This window comes from Gopherus flavomarginatus, chromosome 4 (genome assembly GCF_025201925.1).
Source record: "Gopherus flavomarginatus isolate rGopFla2 chromosome 4, rGopFla2.mat.asm, whole genome shotgun sequence".
NCBI classification, from domain to species: domain Eukaryota; kingdom Metazoa; phylum Chordata; order Testudines; family Testudinidae; genus Gopherus; species Gopherus flavomarginatus.
The window spans coordinates 3,461,682-3,484,251 of NC_066620.1; the positions used below are offsets into that span (position 1 = coordinate 3,461,682).

The window sequence follows — 22,570 nt, forward strand, 5'->3', positions numbered from 1 at the left end:
TACACCGGGGTTACCGGTTGGTTCCCAGGACCCCCCTACACCCCCGGTCCAGGGCCGCGTGGCCAGGCCGCTCAGGGCCCCTGGGGGTCAGGGAGCGGGCAGCCCGCCCCGCCCCGCTGGGCTCTCACCACGGCAGGGGACCGCCCCACAGCGCCGCGGGGCGCGCGCCCGGGGGGCGGGGCGGTTGCTAGGGCACGTCACGTGCCCCGCGGGGCATTGTGGGAAGCGGCTGCCGGGCTGAGGCGATCGAGTTGGATTTAAAGGGCCCGGCCCGGCTGCGCGGAGGGGACGGTTGGAGCCAGCGGGCCCCGCCGAGTGGGGGGTGAGTGAGGCAGCCCCGCCCCCGCCCCCGCCCGGGACCGGCGGCCCGAGTCCCCGCCCTCACCGCCGGGCTGCTGCCGGCCCGCCCGTGCCAGCCGCGGGCCTGGGGCGCTGACAGGCCCGGGGGCCTCGGTCTGGCCCGGCCCGGCCCGAGCGGCCTGGAACCGGCGCCGCGGGGGGCGGGGTCCGGGCGGCGGGTAGGCGGCAGAGGGCGCCGCTGGGCGGGGGGCGAGGCCGTGTCGCGAACGGGCCCGGCCGGCCCCGAGCAGCCCTGACAGGTGCCCGGGGTGCCCCTGCCGGGGCAGAAACTCCCCGCTCGCGGCACCGCCCCGGGAGAGACCCGGTGTCATGGGGGGCAGCAATGGCCGGCAGGCAGGGACCCTGTTAAGGGATCAGAGAGCGGGAATCGTGCCAGTCGCGGTGCCACGCAAAGGGCACTGGGCTCTGTTCCCTTCCTAGCCCTGCCACTGGCCTCTGGCCTGACCATGGACACGGCATCGGGGCATGTGGCCAGGAGCTATGGGGCGCAGGGCAGGAGGATGTAGTGACTGCGAGGGAGGGCGTCCTAGCAGGCAGGAGCTCCAGTCAATGACGTCCCCATGGAAGAGGGAACACTCCTGTTTGGAATGCTTAAAACTAGACTGGACAAAGCTCTCAAGGCAGAGCCTAGTCCTGCCCTGGCAGTGGACTAGATGGGACCTAACAGGTCTCTTCCATAGCCAGCATCTTAAAGTTTGACCTGAGGCAGAACTAGTGTTGTAGGGAGGAATCTTCCTAACTTAGGAAAGGGTCTGACTTAAGGGCAGGTAGATATCTGGTTACTCGATATATGGCAAACCATGTTAGTCAATGCTTTGTGATGACAGGTCCAGGGCAGGCAGCCCTAAAGCACAGGGTCTTTCTGCAGCCTAACTGCAGGGGTAGGGTGACCAGATGTCCCCATTTTATAGGGACAGTCCCAATATTTGGGGTGTTTTCTTCTATAGGTACCTATTACTCCCACCCCTGTCCTGATTTTTCACACTTGCTGTCTGGTCACCCTGTGCAGGGGGCACTTGGCCAGTGCCATGCTAGGATGGCAAGGAGGGTCTGGCAAAGGCACGTAAGTAACCAGGCCCTTCACCGGGCCTACTTTGTGTGTGGCTTAGCAAGGGCCTTAATTATCAGTGAAGGCAGAGCTGGGTATGAAACCTGTGATGAGGGTCCAGGTCTGTGTAGGATCAAAGTCCTGAATTCAAGCTGGGGCAGAGTATTCTGCTGCTGTTGAAGTGTGGTGATCCACACACTGTGTCTCACTTTGTCCTCTACTTGTCTAAACTAATACTCAGTAGAAAATTTATGCCAATTGGACCTCCTGATTGAAGAGAACTTTGAGGCTCCTTTGATTGTTGGGAAGGCAACAATCAGTGTTACCTTACCCCAGATGCTTACAAGAATCCTGGTCAACTGAATCAGAGCAGACTTGATTGATTGGGAGGCAGGGTGGACACAACATAATGAAACAATCAACATACTCCACTCTGACAGCAGTCAGTCAAATCTCTTATTTGCTGTCTGAGAGTTCCTGAAATCAACCCCACCTCCAGGCTTCTGCATGGCAATGCCTTAGCTGGAAGCCAGCTTTGGGTAGCTTTCAGGGACTGCAATTTTTGCCCCTTTTGTGTTCCATGACATTTCCCAGCCATGTTCCCCCATTTAAGCTACTGCTCCCCTTTAGTAAAACCCCTGCTCTGTCCTTCCAGAGGTGCATGTCTACTGGCTGTGTTCCTTCTGCACAGCAGAGGGATGGGGGAACAGGGCCAGCACTGAGGAAACTAGAGGCTGCAGGCTGTGGATGGCCTGCTGAGGAGTTGCACAGAAGAAGGCAGGGCTATTCTGGGATGGGTCCATAGTTAAAGAAGCATTTCTGAGATTGGGGAGGGAACAGCAGAGATGGAATTTAGTTGTCAGAGTAAGAAGTTTTGCTGACAGAGAGCTGTCTGCTTTGGGTTTGTCTGCATTGTAATTCAAGTTAATTGAGTGCCAGTTAACTGTTGTTAGCTAATACCCCTGTAGATGCTGATCCTGGACACTACAAAGTCTGCAGGAGAGTGGCATGGTGCAGCATTTGGCCTTGTGTGCTTGTTTGTGTTTGAAGAATTAATCCTATACATTATGTACTGGGGTGTTGTTTCATTTTGTAAAACCTTTATAGATTTCCCCTTTTTCCCATGGAGGGATGGAATGAGGGCGCTAAAATCTCCACAAATCTGTGTAAGATCATACTGCAGGCTTTAAAAATTCCCAGCCCTTGGCTCTGGTGCCATGTAGCCATCCATCTAACCGGGATGCTCCATCTCTGTCTAGGTCCTAATGCCCCCCTCTGTGTCTTCTGATAACATTAACCCTGGTCATAAACACAACCTCAGAAGTTCTCTTGAAATAACTGACTGCAAATGAAAATACCCACTTGATGACCACACTGACTCCCTTCTCTCCTCTGTGCCAAGGTACCTGCCTGCTTTGATGAGCAGGGTATTCAGATCTGCATGCTATGCATAGAGAGAGGTTTGGTGGAAGGTGGCCTCCCTCTGGAAGGTAAGAACTTTCACTTGAATGAGAGGGTACATAGGAAAGGTGTAGTGGGACTTGGTAGATGATGTTGTTTCTGGGCAGGGTCTGGAGAATGAGTTGTGAAATGATGGTCTTTTGGATGTAGTGGGTAGTTGAGAAGGGCATGGCGGAGGCATTTGCTCTGCATATGGAGGCAGGGTGTTGACATCTGGCTAGTAATGTGCAGATTAACTGGAGGATGCTCTGTGGCCATGTGAGGCTGGGGTGGGTAATGGCTTGCAGTCCATGCTGGAATAGAGGCAGGTGTCAGAGTTCCTGGTCTGAAGGTTGAGGAGGGGCAGGCATGTGGTATTAAGCTTGTTTGGGAAATAGTGCAATTTAACATATAAACCTCTGTTTCAGAGATTGTATGAACTGAGGAGTAGGTGTGTCTTCCCTGTTAACATCTGTATTAGTAAAGGCCTAGGTTGTAACAGTAGTGCTGCTTGCTGTCCGCACAGTAAAACAGCCTTAATTCTAAGCAACAGGTGTGTTTGTTCACAGGGACTCTGGACTCTTGTTAACTGCTGGAGCGGCTGCAACTCTCTGGGTAAGGTACAGGTGGGGCTGGACTTGAGCTTCCTTAGAAGCGCAGGGCAGAGTTAATATTTACTCCTAATCAAGAAAAGGTTCCTTTGGCTTGGCAGAGGCACAGTAACAAGACTTGCCTTGTACTTTAGAATTTACTAGGTATTTCTTCTCCAGACTGAGTGAAAGTCAGCCCCATCTGATGCATGAGTAAAGCTCCTAGCCCCAGAGAGACAGGTGGATTCCTTACCCTCGGGTGTGCATTTTCCCTTTACAAAAGGTAAAGTGCCAAGGGGTGGGGGAGCCTGTCCTGAGAGGAAATGTTTCCGGGGTAGAAACAGTTGTTGTGCAGTGTGCTGTACACAGTCAATCCCCGGCCTGAGGATCTGACAGTCTAGCTAGGCCATGTCTTCACTGCCAGAAAAGGCGGGTTTTACAGTGAGAACTAGTGAATGTTTGCTGTGTTTCTTTGGAGCCCTAGTGGAGCTGAGATGCTGGAGTGTTTACTGTGATGTAGCAAGGTAGGATCAGCTCTGCACCTCTGCCCTGGTTTGCCCTCACCGCATTACATCGTGGTAAAACTATAGTGGCTTGTCTTTACTAGGATTCTGCAGTGAGTTGGCAAATGTGCGTTAGGTATATCATGGTGAAAACACAACTTTGAGACAAGGCACAAGAAGTGGGTATAACAAACATTCAGCAGGGGAGAGTGAATGATAATATTCCTTATTGATGCCCTGCAGAAGCAGGATGTAGAAAGCATTGTGCTTGGCTCCTTCCCTCTTCCCCAGGGACACTACATAGGACAGGGCCAGAACCCTGAGGCTGCAGGCCACATAGCTCCACCAGTGGAGTGAGGGAGAGAGCACAGACTAGGGAGCCATTTTAAGGTGTGTTACAATGACCCTGCTCATTTTTCCCCATGAATGGGGTTGTTTTTGTGCAGGTGGACTAGGCTGAAGGGCGGGCACCTTTGAGCAGGATGGCTGAGAACAAAAACGAACCGCCAAGCTGTGCTTCCTGGCAGTCTGGTGGATGTCAGCCTGTCAGTGATTGTATGGCCACCTTGTCTAGTCAGACTGTGAACTCTGGGCAGGGTCTGTCTCTTGTTCTGTGCGTATGCAGTGCCTAGCACTGCAGGCCCTAGGTGCTACTGCTATGCAAATAGCTAATAACTGCAGTACCAGAGGGAGCTATTGCTAATTTGAGAGTCCCTTAAGCTCCATATGTTTGGCCTGAGAGGCTAGGGAACGGCTCGCACTGAGAATGTAGATGAGTGTGATTCCAAACAGGGTTGATGACTGAATGTCTCACTGAAACCCAGCAAATCCTTGGTCGCCTGTTGGGGGCAGAGGGAGAAGGTGGTGGCATCAGCACTCTGGGCCAGGTGCTGTCTCTAGGATCCTACTCCAGAGAACAGCAAGGCAGGAAGCTTTGATCATAAGTGTAGGGCAGAACCCTCTTGGTATATGGTGACAGCTTGCCGCTGTGCTATGCTCTGCTTGCTGGGATTTCCACTGTCTCCCAGAGGCAGAAGCCTGTGTGGGTTTGGCACACCATGCTGATGACTGAACAATGCTGGAGAAAACCTTCTTGTGCTCCCAGGAGAATCTTGATGGTTTCTCTGTAGCCTGGCTGCACCTCCTCCCCAACCCACTGCACTAGGGGGAGGTTGGTTGCTGAGCTGCCTAATGTCTGTGTCTGTGTGAAGGGAGGTCAGAGTAGCAGCAGATGCTATCATCTTGGTGTATGTGACTGCATCCTGCAGTCCTCCGGTGACCACAACATCCCTGGGAGTAGGAATGCTAACACCTGACAGGCTTCTGCAGGAATCCAGGTACCACTCCTTTCTAGTGCAGGGTGGGGGTGGGATGAGTCACATCCTGGGGAAGGAGGGAGGGCTGGCTGGCTCTGCACCTTCCTGTAACAAAGGACTATACTTGCTCATGCTTTTGCGGTGAGCTAGACTGGAAGCCTCCTTTTGGGAGATTCCAAGCTAGATTAGACAATCCTGGTAAATGTACAGTAGGAACACCCTTGTGCTGGCCTCCAGCAATGGACTGTGTGGCATACAAGGGGATTTTCTTTGTCTGTTGGGAAAGATCCCTGTGTCTCTGCCACGGGACAAAGCATGAGAGAATGTGCCATGTTCTTTTGCTTCTCAGTGATAATTTCAGAGCCTAGAAATCTGTCTGCTTTCTAAAAAACTTTTCTTTATCTTCTGCCTTTCCTTTAAAAATGTCCAAAGTGTCAGGTCTTGTTTTTCTGTAGTGTCCCTGGGGGCAGGGTCTCAGCTGTAGTCAAGGAGCTCTCTCACCACTTAATTAGAGGTGTGGGGAATTTTGTACACAGAGGCCTTTTATCCCAAGTGTTTGTGTTTTGGTTGATACTAACAAAATAATTTGAAATGGCTGGGAAAAGAAAATCCCTGCTTTGGACCAGTCAGACTCTGCTTCCCTAGTGTTAGTGATGTCATAACCCTACTGTTTAACTAGGTAGTCCTCAGGTAAACAAGACCTAAATTATTATTATGAAAATAAACCCTTAAAACCTCAGTTTGCCTTAAAAAGGGCCCAAGTCTCTCCCTAGGATGAACATCCGAGGCCCCTTGTCACTTATTCTCAGCAGAGAATCAGTTACTTTTCTCTTGTGTGGGGTATACAGCTAAATTGACTTGCCTTTCCCCCATCACCTAATCATCTTGTCATGTTACTTGTTCACTAGAATCCATGGCCTCTTATGTATAAATACAGTCCCAGCCCGTCCCCATCTGCTACCTCATCAAAGGCAGTCACTATATTGCAAAATGTTGCTACTTGCATAGGCAACACTGTTAACACCTCCTACATACTGGGCACCAGAATATCTGGGAAGCCAGTAAAGTGAATCATTTACAAAGGTATTTGTAAGTATGTTAATGGTGACAGCCATCTCTCTCTACATACTGCTATGTCTCCCATCACCATAACATCTGAGCACCCAGGGGTCCCTGTATCCCATTGTTTTATCTAGTCTCACAGCATCTGATACCATGTCCTGGAAATTCAGGATGGAACAAACTATTAGGGCCCATCAAGTAGAAGAAAGTGGTTGTATTACCACTGTATTTGCAGGGTGGGTTGACTTAAATCACCCATTTTTAATAATGATTTAAATTTTCAAGCAGGAAATCTTGAGTTAATTCATCAGTTTTTTTTAACCTTATCTTGCTTTTGTACTCTTTTTAAATATCTTCCTAAAGAGGTGTTAATTCTTATTGGTTGGTAACCATTAAAATATGAACTAAATATAGTCTTTACACTACATTTCTTTTTGCTAAGCAGGAGGATAAGTAAATGTGTATAAATCTAGTGTAAGCAATTATATGCTTACTTCACATTTATCAGATTCTTTAATTTTGATTTTTTTTACTAAGGTGTATGACGTATTTACTAGATTAATCTCATTTTGTGAATTGTTTCATGCTCTATTAGATGAAAATGTGAATTAAATAAAAACTGGACAAAAACACTTCCTCATTTATATTAGTTAAGTAAAACTACTTTAGTGTGCTAGATATATATGAATTTTTTCAGTCTATTGTAACATTTTGTTGAAAACTGAGGAGGTATTATTCATAGATGGTTCATTGGATTGGTTGTTTCTAATCAACGTTGTAGTAAGAAAAGAGCCACGAGAATGATTTAAAGGATTGAAAGACATGCCTTGTAATGGTAGACTCAAGGAGCTGAATCTCTTTAGCTTTATGAAGAAAAAGTAAAGGCGTGACTTGATCAGTTTACAAATATTTGCATGAAGAACAAAAACATTATAATTGGCTCTCCAGTCTAGCAGACAAAGGTCTAACAAGATCCAATAGCTGGAAGTTAAAGCTAGACAAACTCAGACTGGAAATATGATGCAAAATTGTAAGTGAGGGTAATTAACCATTCGAACAACTTGCCTATGGTTGTAATGGATTCTCCATCACTGGTAATTTTAAAATCAAGATTGGCTGTTTCTCCTAAAAGCTGTGCTCTAATTCCAACACACAAGAATTCAGGGAAGTCCTATGACCTGTATTATGCAGGAGGTCAGACTAGTCACTAGATAGTCATAATGGTCACTTCTGGCCTTAGGCCTTTGGCTACACTGGCGCTTTACAGCACTGCAACTTTCTCGCTCAAGGGTGTGAAAAAACACCCCCCTGAGCGCAGCAAGTTACAGCGCTGCAAAGCGCCAGTGTAAACAGTGCCCCAGGGCTGGGAGCGCGGCCCCCAGGGCTGGGAGCGCGGCCCCCAGGGCTGGGAGCGCGGCCCCCAGGGCTGGGAGCGCGGCCCCCAGGGCTGGGAGCGCGGCCCCCAGGGCTGGGAGCGCGGCCCCCAGGGCTGGGAGCGCGGCAAGCTAATCCCCACGGGGAGGTGGAGTACCTGCAGCGCTGGGAGAGCTCTCTCCCAGCTCTGGCGCCACAACCACCCTCGCACTTCAAAGCGCTGCCGTGGGAGCGCTCCTGTGGCAGTGCTTTGGAGTTTTGAGTGTAGTCAAGCCCTTAGACTCTATGGATGTCATCTATCCACCCTGACTGGGTGCTTTCTAGTGCAGTGGCTACTCTGGTTTCAAATGTCCAAGCAATGGGTTTCCCAGCTCTTTCCCCTTAGAAACTCGTACACAGCCTGACATACCTCAGGGCAGGAAAGCGATAAGCACATCTTCCAGCTTTCTCATTTTGGATGCTAAGGGCATGTCTGTACTGCAGTTAGATACCTGGAGCTGGTCTGTGCCACCCGACTTAGAGTCGGGCTAAGGAGATGTTTAATGGTGGTGTAGATGTTTGGTCTTGGACTGGAGCCTGGGCTCTAGGACCCCGCTCCTACCTTACAGACTGCAATAAACTCCCCCAAAAACTAAGGACCAGCACAAACCTCACCACTTTCTGCTCCAAGTACAGGGCACATTTATTTGACCTGTCTCTTCTAATTTAAAAACACACACAAATATCTGTTGCTAACAACCCTCTTCCCCTCCCCTTCCCCCTGCACACTCTTCTCCCTCTGGAGAGAGGATGAGAGAACAGACCACATGTGACATGTAGTCACATTGCTTAACGCGCTATTGGAAGCAACTCAGTGAGTGGTGATGAGTGTGGTATGGGGAGAAAAGAAAATGGGATGGATCAGATCCTGATGGAGAAACCCAGAGCATGTGTTGGACAGCTTACTGAGCAAGTATCTCTTCCTCTTTGCCCTTTCCCTGGGGCACCTCGCTGCTAGTGGTGTCTGCTCCAAGCTCAGTGGCAGTGCGTTCACTCCACCTCACAATGGAAAGTTGTCGAGCTGAATGCCTGAACCGTAGCCCTTCGCTACTGGATAAGGCAATATTGTTCTCAGCAGTTCTTCCTTCCTGGGTTCTCGCAGGCTTTTTGCTTCTCAGTGTGTCATGTAACTAATGGGCCTGGGGAGAGGGATTCCTAAGACCACCAGCCTGGCTCCCTTTTGGCAAAGGGGTGACTGCTCTTATCGTGGTGAGGAATGTGGTATAAGTATTCTAGAGGGATCCCCCACTCTCAGGTCTGCCTGTCCCCAAGAGATATCCTGCCTGAAGGACGTGAAACTTCCTCTCTGTACTGCCACCTCGAGGAGACCCTATAGTGCCCCAGCTCAGCTGATCTTGTGAGTGGTGCCAGGAGTAATCCAGAGAAGGCTATTAGAGGCCCTAGACTTCCTGCTAATCTCTGTACAGCCGGGAGGCCCCTCTTTCTTCTTGTGGAGTTAGTATCAATGTGCACCACCTCAGGAGTTCCTCAGGGGCTGAGCAGCAGTAACAGATTTCAACAGACTCCTTTGTATGAAAACCTCCACTAAAGTACCCCCTGCCCGTACCCAGGAAGCAGGCCCATGTTTCCCTTCCTAGCGGAAGGGAAAGTGAATCTCTAACTTGACCTGCTCAGCACACACTACAGGCACTGTGCTTTTGTCTGCACTAGGCTTCCTAGTCAGCAAGTGTTAGCTAAATTCTAGTGTAGGCAAGCCTAGGATTGTCCTGGAATCTCACACCTTAAATGCACTCTTCCCTGTCCCTCCCTCAGCCACTGGGGTGTCTCTGTCCCAAAGCTGCTCAGCTGGGGCTCCCTCATCTTGAAGGGTGAGCTCAGATGCCTGCCCTCCTCTTTGAAGCTGCTTTGCCCCACAAAGGAACCTTGGGAAAGCTTTGCCTGCCCAGACACAGAGCACACAATGCCCTTATCAGCAGTGAGGGTGCAGGGAAGGTTTTATCTTGAGCTTGCGTACAGCAGCCGCTCACAGCGAGCTTGACATTAGCACCTGTTGCCATAGAGCTCCAGTACTGTCTGGAAGGCTGTGTACCAGCCAGCACTCGGAAAGCTGTAAGGGGGAGCCTCTTCCTGTTGGACACAGCTAGGTGCTGAGCAGATCTCTGGCTAGGCTGTGACCCAGTGTTCAGCATTGGGCTCTACCGTAGAGTAGCTAAGTGTGGTGCTGCTGAGAGCTCTCCTACCCTCCAGCTAAGCCCCAGCATGCCACTGGTGTTCCCTTTGTATGTGCAACTGGAGTTGCTCAGCTAGACTAGCATCAAAGTTTGGCATGGATAGACACTTCTAAATAACCAGCACAGTGGCAGAGGTCTGTGTCTGTGTAATGGAGTAGCAGAGCTGTATGGAAGGAGGCCAGGTCTAGAATAGCAGGGGCTGCTGTGCAGCTCAGTTGAGGAATAGGAGGAGTTATTGCAAGCCAGGATTGAGTTACCTATACAGAGCTGGTGGAGCTCAGGACCAGAAAAGCTTGAAGTGGTACAGAGCTCTGTATGTTCAGCTCAGGGCTAGAATGCCCAGGGGGTGCTCTGGGTCAGGATTCCTTGACTCTCTTCCCAGCTGTGCCTGTCTGTGAGACACGTCTCTTCCCCTTCTGTGTTGTCTTTTCCCTCTATAAAACGGAGTCTGAAATGCATTAAGATCCCGTGATGCAAAGGACAGTAGAAGGGAGAAGTGCTGTTTACGGATACGTTGGTGGGGACAGGGCAGGGGCGGGCTCCCTTTGTGGATTTGGAAGTTGCCAAGTTTGGTTTTAAACAGTGGCTAAGCCTGGAAATGGACTGTTCAGCTCAAGGGCTGGGATGGGAGTAGGGAGAAAATCTGAAGTCATTTGACCAAAAGGTGCCTGAGACTGAAAACTTTAGGCTGCTCTAAGTTGCAAGAGTCTTGCAATTGGTTTGCCCACACCTAGAGGAAAAGGAGGTGCATGTGTCTCTGGCCAGCCCTCACTGACTGAGCACATGGTGCCAAGCTGCAGGCTAACACTAGAAACACACAGCTTGATTTGCCTTTTAAAACTTCAGGGAGGTGGCAAGTTGCTAGCCATCCTGGCAGAGCTCCAGCTCCTCGTTGTAGCCCATAGAGCTAGTTTTAGTATTTATTTTATTCAGCAGTAATGCAGGGAACCTACAGGCCTGTCTCCTGTAAGACATTGGCTTCAGCAGTTAGCATAAGGCTTGAGGTCTGTGAACTTTGGCACAGATAAATGGCCTGGCCCTAAGTTTTGGGGGACTGGGAATAAAGTGTTTAAGGGGAAAGTTTGTCCATAATGATACCAGCCAACCACAGGAACATGAGCTAACACCAACTTTTCAGTATTTTAGGATGGGAACATCTGTGGATGTCTGACCACAAGAGTTCCCTGGCAATGATGCATATAAGTTGAGATCATTAATATACCAAACTATAGGAGAAGGGCACCCCAACATTAGTAGGATGATTAAATACAAATGAGAGAGGGGAGAAACTCCTCCTGAATATATATTAGACATAGCAGTGTCAGCGTAACATATTACACAAGTTGTATCCCAGCCTGTGAGCAGGAGGAGTAAGAGATGTAGCCCTTGGGAGGTGCCAGAATGATCCTCACTGGTGCTGAGGAGGACGGTGATGGTGATGAGGAAGATAATGGTTAACATTTCAGAACATTTTGTGCCCTGCCAGGGGTGGTGTGAGTGTATGGATGTACAGATGTACATTCTGTATTATCACTATCTACCTTGCTGGGTTAGAGGGTTTGTGATTTTTGCTAAATGTACTATTAAACTAGGAACGCTTCTGTATTTGTAATAAAGTGTGAAGGTTGCAAGGTACATCAGGGTTCCCAAATAAATAGTAACTTTTATAATACTGGGCCTGATCCTGTCAAACCTCAGACAGATAACTGAGGATTGTTTCTTGACAGGGATGTGACCTCCCCCAGGACCTCCAGCCCCATGGGGTGGGAGGTTCCCCTGAGCTAAAAGAGTAATGTCTTTACCTGGTAGCAGTAGTAGGTTCTTATGTAGGCCAGCCCTGACAGTGAAACATACAACATACACTTACTTACCCCAAGTATCTTTCAGCCTGTGCCACAAATGAGGACAGCAGAGATTTCACAAAGCTGCTTCTGGCTGAGCCAGGACTAGCACGCGTATTGCAGAACAATCACTAGGACATGCTGCCTCTCAGAAAGAGTAGGCCAAATCTCTGCTTGGCTGTGCAATAGGGATGCTCCACCACACCACTTCTAGCCAGCTGGACTAGCCTAGCAATTAGTTCCCAGGTGGTAGACTTCCTGGGTAGAGGAGGAGGGAAGCTGCAGGAAGAGAAGCACTGATCCTGTAGTTAGGGCACTAATCTGGGACCCAGGGAAGATGAGGTGTCTCTTGCTGTGACACAGACTTCCCATGCTATGGTGGGCAAGCCACTTAAGCCCAAATATCAGGAGGTGGTCACTAACTTTATCCTTAACCTCTCTTTGCCTAAATTCCTTCTCTGTAAACTGGGATAATTGTAATCACTGGTGATGGATAAGAAAAGTGAGGGGCGTGGGAGGGAGTGCAGGGAACCCCTAGCACTGAGCTGGGGGACTGGGTTAGTTGGGAGGGTTGGAACTGTGCTGGGAATGAGAGACAGGAGTCCTGCAGAGCAGAGGACTGTGGACAAAGTGGTGTGGGGAGCCTGGAGAGAAGAATGCTCTGCCCTTGTTCATAAGGTCTTTGCGGGGAGGCTTATTAGGGTGTGAAGAGCCTGTGATGGCTGGGAAGAGATTGCCCCTTCCCAATGACTCTTGTTGCACCTGTACGTATGTGTGTGCTGGGTGTGCACTCACATTGTGGGCTTGTGTGTGCTTTGTGTGATGATTTTTGTTCTTATCTGAGCATAGGATCAATCAGATGGTGCCTGGAGCTGCCATCTCCCTGGGTCACAGCACTATCCATCCCTTGCATCGCTCCCCATTCTCTTATCACTGCACCCCAGGGGAGTGGGGTGTCTGGGGACGGGATGGGTCTGGGTCCAGGGTGGTGTCTGGGATAACATCCTAATGGTCAGCAGTGACCAGGGGCTTGCCTCTGCTGAGATGGTGGCTCCAATAGTCTGCGTATGCACAGGCCTTTGCAGTGGGGCTGTTTCTGGAGCACTGTGGGCGGGGACAATCTGTTGTACTTAAAGTGCTGCACAGGATCTTTTCAGGGGGAATAAGGGAAAACACCACATTTATTAGTAATACGTGTATTAGTTAACACCGTATCTTATGCATATGATATATTACACTCACAAGCACATGCCGTCTTGTTGTTGTTACCAATTAGTTGCTCCCTCTAACTTTACTGGCCAGGTGAGTTAGATGGGGGAGGGGGTGGAGCTGGGCTTCTGCTGATCCAGATTGATGCTCCCATGTTGACAAGACAAGACCCGGGGTGCTCTGCAAGACACCTCACATTTATAGCAGCTTCCGTCTCATGCAAATCTGAACCAGATTCTAAATCTGTGTCTGTGGGTATGTCTACATCTACAATTTTGCAGCGCTGGTTGTTACAGCTGTATTAGTACAGCTGTATAGGGCCAGCGCTGCAGAGTGGCCACACTTACAGCAACCAGCGCTGCAAGTGGTGTTAGATGTGGCCACACTGCAGCGCTGTTGGGCGGCTTGCAGGGGGGTTCGGGGAACGCGAGAGCAAACCGCGGGGAAGCAGGTCTCCTTTCCCGCGGTTTGCTCTCGCGTTCCCCGAACCCCCCCCGCAAGCAGGTCTCCTTCCCCGCGGTTTGCTCTCGCGTTCCCCGAACCCCCCCGCAAGCAGGTCTCCTTCCCCGCGGTTTGCTCCCGCGTTCCCCGAACCCCCCTGCAAGCAGGTCTCCTTCCCCGCGGTTTGCTCTCGCGTTCCCCGAACCCCCCTGCAAGCAGGTCTCCTTCCCCGCGGTTTGCTCTCGCGTTCCCCGAACCCCCTCGCAAGCAGGTCTCCTTCCCCGCGGTTTGCTCTCGCGGTCCCCGAACCCCCGCGCAAGCAGGTCTCCTTCCCCGCGGTTTGCTCTCGCGTTCCCCGAACCCCCTCGCAAGCAGGTCTCCTTCCCCGCGGTTTGCTCTCGCGTTCCCCGAACCCCCTCGCAAGCAGGTCTCCTTCCCCGCGGTTTGCTCTCGCGTTCCCCGAACCCCCTCGCAAGCAGGTCTCCTTCCCCGCGGTTTGCTCTCGCGTTCCCCGAACCTCCCCGCAAGCAGGTCTCCTTCCCCAGTTTGCTCCCGCGTTCCCCGAACCCCCCCGCAAGCAGGTCTCCTTCCCCGCGGTTTGCTCTCACGTTCCCCGAACCCCCCCGCAAGCAGGTCTCCTTGTTCGGGGAACGCGAGAGCACACCGCGGGGAAGGATACCTGCTTGATTACCAGAGAGGCTTCCTCAGGTATGCTGGGATACCTGCTTATTCCACGGAGGTCAAGAAAAACGCTGGTGAGTGTCTACACCTGATGACCAGCGCTGGATCCTGTACACCCGAGGTTCGACCGGGTGTATGGCCAGCGCTGCAGACAGGGAGTTGCAGCGCTGGTAATGCCCTGCAGATGTGTACACCTCCTAAGTTGCAGCGCTGTAACCCCCTCACCAGCGCTGCAACTTTGTGGTGTAGACAAGGCCTATGTCCCTTGGTCCTTTGTCCTGCTTTCTTCTGGGTGTTTCCAAAAGAAGGTGCTTGCTTTTAACCCCTCCCTCCCCCGCTGCCGGGGCCGTCAATATGTCTGCTTTTTTTTAATGAGCCTACTTGACACATTTTATTGTCCTTGGGTCTGGCTTCCATCCCCTCTCCAAGGGTTGCAACTGGCTGGAGGTGCTGCCTTCCACACCTTGCTCATTCACAGTTCATTCAACAGGGCAATTGATTAATTGTTGTATACGGCGTTGGTGAGACCCCATCTGGAATACTGTGTGCAGTTCTGGTGTCCCATGTTCAAGAAGGATGAATTCAAACTGGAACAGGTTCAGAGACGGGCTACGAGGATGATCCGAGGAATGGAAAAACTGCCTTATGAAAGGAGACTCAAAGAGCTTGGCTTGTTTAGCCTGGCCAAAAGAAGGCTGAGGGGGGATATGCTCGCCCTATATAAATATATCAAGGGGGTTAACGTTAGGGAGGGAGAGGAATTATTTAAGTTTAGTACTAATGTAACCACGAGGACGAATGGGTATAAACTGGATATTAGGAAGTTTAGGCTTGAAATTAGACGAAGGTTTCTGACCATTAGGGGAGTGAAGTTCTGGAATAGCCTTCCGAGGGAAGTAGTAGGGGCAAAAGACTTTCCTGGCTTTAAGACAAAGCTTGATAAGTATATGGAGGGGATGTTATGATAGGATCGTTAATTTGGGCAATTGATCTTGAATTACCACCAGACAGGTCTGCTCAATGGTCTGCGGGGAGATGTTGCATGCGATGGGTACTGAGTTGCTGCGGAGAACTCCTTCTTGGGTGCTGGCTGGTGACTCTTGCCCACATGCTCAGGGTTTAGCTGATCGCCATATTTGGGGTCGGGAAGGAATTTTCCTCCAGGGCGGATTGGCAGGTGCCCTGGAGGTTTTTCGCCTTCCCCTGCAGCGTGGGGCACGGGTCGCTTGCTGGTGGTGTCTCTGCAGCTTGAGGTCTTCAAACCATTTTTGAGGATTTCAAAAACTCAATCCTGGGATAGGGGTTGTATAAAATTGGATGGGTGGGGTTCTGTGGCCTGCCTTGTGCAGGAGGTCAGACTAGATGATCAGATTGGTCCCTTCTGACCTATGAGTCTATGAGTCTATAAGAGTGTGTGGGGGGGAGATCTTAGTCTACTCCTAGCAAAAATACATTTTTCTTCTACTTTAACTATCCTTAGGGGCTATAATATTATACCAAGGCTTAACATAAGTTTTTCTATATAGGGCTCTGATACAAAGTTCCTATATCAAAAGACTAGATACAAAATTGTATGAAAATAGCTTAATACCGGGTTATACAAAATAACTTAATACAGGGTTATACGAAGAGGCATAATACAAAATTATATGAAAGTTATGTGAAGATGCTTAATACAGAGATGTATCTACAAATCCCTGGGCCATGCTCTCTGAGACTCAGAGCAATATCCAATATTGTTGGCAAAGACTCACTATCCCAGCCAGAGAGAGTAAATCCAGCCGGTGGCAGGGCTTCAGCCAGCCAGCGTTGCTCGCATGCTGTATAGCAGAAAACATTACTGGGCTGGGCACTACTGGGACGTTGCTGCGCTCAGAGCTGGAATTGCACGACCCCACATGGGTGTCAGTTCTGGCTCAAGGCTCCTCCTGGTAGAAAACTAGGAAATGCTCAGTGCTGGATGGTATAGCCCTTTCAGGATCCCAAAAGGTTCCCTTTGCCTCAGTTTATCTAGCAAAGACAGGCTGATCTGCTCATGCAAGGAGCAGGGGAAGCTTGGATCCAGAGACTCCTCTCAGAAGCTGCCCCCTTTAGCAGAGCCTGCAGTCCAGCAGCCAGTCTAGTAGTAGGGGTGGCTGTTCTTTGCTCTCCCGGAGGGGACTCTTTAAGGAACACGCAAATGGTCTGTTTTACTCCCTTGAGTTGTGAACGCCATTTGACTCACCAGCTGAGGCTCCCACTTAGCACTTAAAATCATAGAAATGTTACTCCTGAGGGCATTCTGTGCCAAAAAAAATAAAAATTCTGTGCACAGTATTTTAAAATTCTGACCATTTTATTTATCAAATAAATGTGGAGGCTCCAGCCTCACACCGGGGAGCACAGGAGATCACTGTGCAGCTCTCCTTGGGACATGGACTCAGCGGTAAGGCTGCACCCAACCCTGACACAGCGCAGGGACCAGGCCTGGCTCAGAAACACCCTAGGCCCCTGCCCCTCCATCCAGGTATGGGTTGTGCAGGTTCTGTGTGGTGCGATCTGGGTGCGGGTGGCTCAGTGGGGAATCAGAGTGTGGGGGGCATCTGGATACACAGGGGCTTGGTGCAGTGGTAATGGGACTCTGCAGGGGGATCCAGGTGAAGGTGGCTGGGGCTCAGTGGGAGGAGGGGTCTGAGTGTGGGGGGAGCAGAGCTCGGTAGAGGCTGTGGGGGGCTCAACAGGGGTCCCATGCTGGGGGAGTGGGGCTCAGTGGGAGGGTGAGGCTCGGTGGGAAGGTCAGGGCATGAAGGGGTCTGGGTGGATAGGGGAGCAGCTCCCTGTACAGGGATCCCTCCCCCTGTAGCTGAAGAGTGATGAGTTCAGGAAGCAGGGGAGGGAGCTTACAGAGCTTCCTGCAGCTGGGGCAGAAATCTGGAGGTGGATCTGACTCTTCCTCGGATGCCGTGCAGAGAAACAGGAAGTCCCGTCCTGCCTAGCCCAGCTGGAACTAGCAACTGAGGTCGGCTCAGGGTAGGAGCCACCAGCGGGGTCTTGCCCAGTTCTACCCCTTGCCCTACAGTGAGTGACCTCTCTGGTGGCTGCCCTGGGCACCCAGAACATATTGCTGGGGAGAGCCGAAGGACCGCTCTTGTGGCTTCCCCATCAGAAAGTCATTTTTCTGTGGAGAAGCAAAGAAATCTGTGGGGGACATAAATTCTGTGCATTTGCAATGGTGCAGAATTCCCCCAGGAGTAAAATGTAGGGTTGGCAGGGACCTTGAGAGGTCAAGTCCAGCCCTCTGAGAGCACTGAGGCATGACCAAGTAAACCTAGACTGTCCCTGACGTCTCTCCAACCTGTTCTTAAATACCTCCAGTGGCCAGGGTTACACCACCACCCTGAGAAGCCTTTGGAGGAAGGGTTTCTTCTCCCTCACACGCTGAAGGCCTGTGATTCCCATTTCCTGGTTTCCCCGTGTCTGAGCCTGGGCTGAAGTCCTGTGTTTTGTGGCAGCAACTATAACTCCACCTTAGTAACTTAGTCGCAAGGCTGTGGCTAACATGGATTTAGTGGAGACAGGGCTGGGAGAGAATGACCAAGCCATCTTCAGGTGGCACTGTCTTGCCATTCTTGTGCTTGGGGTGCCCTTTTCTGGGGGTGCCTCCTTCAGATTGTCATGGCTGGGGGGATGGACACTTCCCCCTCTGGGCTCCAGCAGCAGCAGGCCCCTCTCTGCTGTATTCCTTCAGGCAGCCCATGTTTCATTGACTGTCTTTCCCTGAGCTGGAAATCTCATCAGTGACTCTCCTGAGCTGCCTTCCAATCTGCAGAGTCTAAGGGCTGGTCTACATTTAACATGCTACAGCTAAAGCGCTTCAGTATAGACCCCAAACTATGGGGCATGTTCGGGGAGGAATTTGTGGAGGAATATTCTGGATGTGTGTGGTGGGACCTGGGCCAGCGCCCCTGGGAAGTGGGAGGCAGAGAGAGCACCACCCTGTTTGGCCCCACCAGAGCTGTAACAAGGAATTTTTGTGCCCAAGGCAAGGGCCGGCTCCAGGCTCTTCGGCAATTCGGCGGCGGGTCCCTGAGTCCCTGTTGGAGGGAAGGACCTGCTGCCAAATTGCTGCCGCCGCTTCATTCAATTTGGCAGTAGGTCCTTCCCTCTGCCAGGGACTCAGGGACCCGCCACTGAAGAAGCAGTGGCAGTAGTGCTTCCACCGAAGTGCTGCCGATCACGGTAGAGCTGCGCCCCTCCGTTTTGCGCGCCCGAGGCAAGTGCCTCGCTCACCTCGCCCTTGTTACAGCACTGGGCCCCACTCCCAGCCCGACTCCTGGCCATGGCCCAGCCCTGCTCCCGGGCCCAGCACCCAACCACGACTCCTGGGGCAGGGGGCAGGCAGATTGTATTAGAGGCAAGGAGGGCACAACTAAAAAAGTTTGGGGACTATTGGTGTAGACACTCGCAACAGGAGGGGTCTCCTATGGCTGTAGATAATCCACCTCTCCGCGAGGCAGTCGCTAGGCCCATGGAAGGTGGGGTTAGGTCAGCTTAACTGCATCCCTCAGGGGTGTACACTTTTCACACTACAAGAGATGTCACTTTTCAGTGTAGAGCAGGCCCAGCTTCTTTCCCCTCCCAACCTGCTGGCATTCCTTGCTCCCTTTTCCAGGCCATTAACTCCCCTACATTCTCCATTTCACCTGCCCCTCACAGTTTGTCTGGCCAGAGATGAGGAATCTGCCATTTCCTTCCATTGCATTCACTCACCTCACTCCTATCCACCTAATCGTCTTCCTTCTCCAGTCACTTAATTGCTGTCAGCTCATCTTTCTTTCCCCAAGCCTCAGCATCTGTGCCTGACCCATTTCCTAGCCTCCACCGTCTGCACATCTGTCTGTCTCCTCCTTTCCCTGACCACTATGCCACCCTGGCTGGGACCCTTCTCTCCTCATGACCATTGCTCTGTGGCTTCCCTGAGGCCTAGCTCTCCAGCGCATCCATAGTGCTGCTGCAGCCACCCGCACATCCACCCCCTGCAAAGTCCTCGTTCCAGGCCCCCTTAAAATCTCTCTCCATGGATGTGCTCCAGCATCTTCACAGGCCGAGGCCCCTTCAGCGTCTCCCAGTGCTCTTGGTGCAAGAGCCTTCTACTCTGCAGCCTTCCTCTGTCTCCGAGAGCAGTGACTGCCAGTCTCCTCTCTTCCCCTCCCACTTACTGTCTCACAGTGGGTGGGCGATCCTCTCCAACTTCTGTGTGCAACTAGTGTCCCTGGGGCTGTGTCCCTGCAGCTGCAGTGACCATCTCTCCTCTGGGGCACCCCTCCCCACCACAGGGAACTGGAGGCCTAGATGGCAGGGGCTATCTTGAGCAGCTGCCTCCTGGAGAGCTGAGGGGAGTATGCCCGCTGGGGTGGGAGTTCTGTAGAGACTTGATTTGTTCCCTCATGCTGCACCTGGAGCAGGATTTCTTGTTATGCTGTAAACACAGGCAGGAGACTGTTGCTGAGCAAAGAGCCCATAACACACAAAGGTGGGTCCTAACAGCAGAACAAAGGCAAATCTGCTGCCAGCACCCTCCCTTCACTCCTCCCTCTTCTGGCTGGCGCCAGCACCCTCCCTTCACACCTCCCTCTTCTGGCTGGCGTAATACCCTGGCCACCTGCCACTTTCCTTCCAGTGGGTCATGTGAGCCCAGGTTGCACTGCCTGCTTGGTATCTCTCCATGTCCGCAGAGGCAATGCTGGTGGGCAGACTCCAGCAGCTGCTGCTGCATGCCCCAGCACTGGCACTAGGTCCCTGCCCCTAATCCAGCCCTAGCTAGGGACACTGAGTGAGGTAAGAATTGGATGTGCCTGGGGCCAGGGCACTTGTCTGGCTTAGGGGAGGCAGGGGGGATGGTCAGGCTGGAGTGTGAAGGGGCTGATCTCTGGGGCGGTATGTTGCTATCTTGCACCTTGACGCTACCTAAAGGAGGAGTGGGTGTGAGGGAGCCGGAGACCAGACCCTACAGGTCTGCCAGGGAGGGACAGCCAGGGCACAGTACTTGCAGTGTGTGGTGGTCTCTCTGGACTGCAGTTGCCAAATGTGCTGGTGCTTTTCCTGCACCTAGTCCGTTCACGCTCAGGACTGCAGAGTGCATGCTGTCCCCATTGTGCCAGGAACAGCACGGAAGGCTCCTGTGCAGGGCTCCAGCAGTAACAATGACACACTATAAACAGTAACTCTCACAGTTCCCCTGCAAAGGTTGGTGGGCTCTTATTCTCCCATTGCACATAGAGAGAGACGGGGTATGGAGTGACTTGTGCCAGGAGCCCTGTGCTGAGAACAGTCCCTTGGCTGACAGCAGGGCAAATTACCCAGAAAAAAGGCTGCTGTCATTCCAGAGAAGAATCTCCCTGGGGAGTTCTGGCGGTGTAGCTGTTGTGGTTCTGTTGTATTGCTGTTGGAATGCAGTAAATTTCCCTGTGTGTAACAGCCTTCAATAACTTGGCGGTGTCTTCCCCCCTTGCTTGTGCCCAATCCTGTCCATCACGCTGTACTCCTTTCCCCTGGCTCAGACCAATGCATGTCTTTGTTCTGGGGGTGGTGAGGCTTTTAGGCTGGCCGAGGTCAGTGCCTCCCAGCCCTGCAGCAGGTGCTTTCTTAGGGGATTCACTGCCGAGGAAGCAACAGACTTCGGGTTGGATTCTTTCTATCTTCCCTTTGTCCTTTCTTCTTACCCAGCCAAGGTGCCTCGTGCCTCTTTGCGCTGGTTCCCACTGGCGCTCTCTCAGTGGGAGGTGTGTTCACCATAAGCCCAGCTGCCAGTTATTTATCTCCGCTCTTAAAGGGCAGCTAAATCAGCTTTCTTAGCTGCCAAAGGTGTGGGGGCGTAGAGGAGCGCGTCAGTTCTGACGCTGGCGCTCTGTCTCCTGCCCACGCATGCTGTTCCTGCAGGTGGCAGACGGCCCTCCATGTCCCCCTCCTCTTAGAAGAGGGTAGGCCCCAAAAGTTCTCCCCTCCCTGAAGGAGACGGGATGAAAAGAGGAGAGGGGTAATCAAAAGCGTCTGAGGCCTGGTCCCTGGTATCCCTTCTGACTAGTCTGTGGGGGTGGGGCTCTTAGCAGCTTCTCTCTTAGGATCTTGCGCCATTGTAGCTCCCCTGGGCCAGGCTCTGACACTCACCAAAGCTCTGCTCTTCTCTCGTTGCTAGGCGGGCGTGTAGGTGAAGGACTATGTCCACAATGGTGTACCCAAGGGAGGAGAAGCTGGACAAGCTGAGCCAGGAGGAGATCATCTGCAACACCAAGCTGGTGATGCAGGGGTTGGAGGCCCTCAAGAACGAGCACAACTCCATCCTGCACAGCCTGCTGGAGACCATCAAGTGTCTGAAGAAGGATGAGGAGGCCAACCTGGTGCATGAGAAATCCAATCTGCTTCGCAAGTCGGTGGAGATGATTGAGCTGGGGCTTGGGGAGGCTCAGGTGAGTGACGGGGAGGCATGGTAGCAAGCACATGGGTAGGGGTCACCCAGGGGTCTGGTGTAAGAGGGCAGATACAGTACTGTGCCATCCCCAGGGGCTGCAGAATCCTCTGCTAGAGCTGAGCCTGGCAATGGCTAACCTCTGTCTGGAGAGGCAGATGTGGGGCTGCCTTGGGGAGAGGCTGTGCTGGTTCTCCTGCTGGATTGATGATGTTGCTGTTGGCTCTCTTGGTGCAGGTAATGATGGCTCTGTCCAGCCACCTGAATGCAGTGGAGTCAGAGAAGCAGAAGCTGCGTGCCCAGGTGCGGAGACTGTGCCAGGAGAACCAGTGGCTGCGAGATGAGCTGGCCAACACCCAGCAGAAGCTGCAGCGCAGTGAGCAAACGGTGGCCCAGCTGGAGGAGGAGAAGAAGCACCTGGAGTTCATGAACCAGCTGAAGAAATACGATGAGGACGTCTCACCATCGGTAAAAGTCATTGCTGCAGGGGGCGCTAACTCCCAGAGCTATCCCACAGGGCTGAGCCGAGGGATAGACGGGCCCTCCAGGAGTGCCCAGCCTCCATGGCTTGTGCCCTGGACATCCGGCAGTGTGTGTCAGTCCTGCCCCTTGGGACTCCTCAAGTCCCAAAAGGGGAATGTGCTTTCACCTGCCTGAACCAGGGCCTGTCTGCTAAGGAGCCAGCTGTGATGTGGGACCCTGCTGCCAGGACCGGGAGTGAGACTCGGGGTGGGAGTGGGCTCACTGACCATGAGGCGACTGGGCCCATGGGGGGGGAGAGCACCTGCCTCACCTCAGTGGGGACTGGACCCTGCACATGGTGGGGTGGGGAGCTGTCTTACTAGGGTGCTGGCACTTTACACTGATGGTTCTTCCCTTCCCACTGCCAGGAGGAGAAGGAAGGGGACTCCACAAAGGACTCCCTGGATGATCTGTTCCCGAATGAAGAAGAGGAACATGGCCCAGGAAGTAAGTGGTTCCAGTCCCCCCTACCCCATCCTCACACCTTCTCCTGTTGTCTGTCTGCTGG

General features: G+C 52.2%; 1 protein-coding gene across 8 annotated transcripts in view; it reads left to right on the forward strand.

The window, feature by feature from the left end:
• Window positions 1–210: 210 nt before the first annotated feature.
• Window positions 211–22,570, forward strand: part of KLC4 (kinesin light chain 4) — a 54,862-nt gene continuing 32,502 nt past the window's right edge. For 5 of the 8 annotated variants that reach the window (XM_050951201.1, XM_050951206.1, XM_050951207.1 and 2 more), the window contains exons 1-6: window positions 211–322; window positions 2,811–2,898; window positions 3,418–3,463; window positions 21,271–21,541; window positions 21,778–22,008; window positions 22,431–22,509. In XM_050951201.1, the coding sequence (XP_050807158.1) occupies window positions 21,293–21,541; window positions 21,778–22,008; window positions 22,431–22,509 (559 nt within the window). In that variant the 5' untranslated portion in view covers window positions 211–322; window positions 2,811–2,898; window positions 3,418–3,463; window positions 21,271–21,292. Of the gene's footprint in view, window positions 323–2,810; window positions 2,899–3,417; window positions 3,464–19,793; window positions 19,914–21,270; window positions 21,542–21,777; window positions 22,009–22,430; window positions 22,510–22,570 lie in introns of those variants that run through there. The other 3 variants (XM_050951202.1, XM_050951203.1, XM_050951205.1) reach the window with 3 other exon arrangements.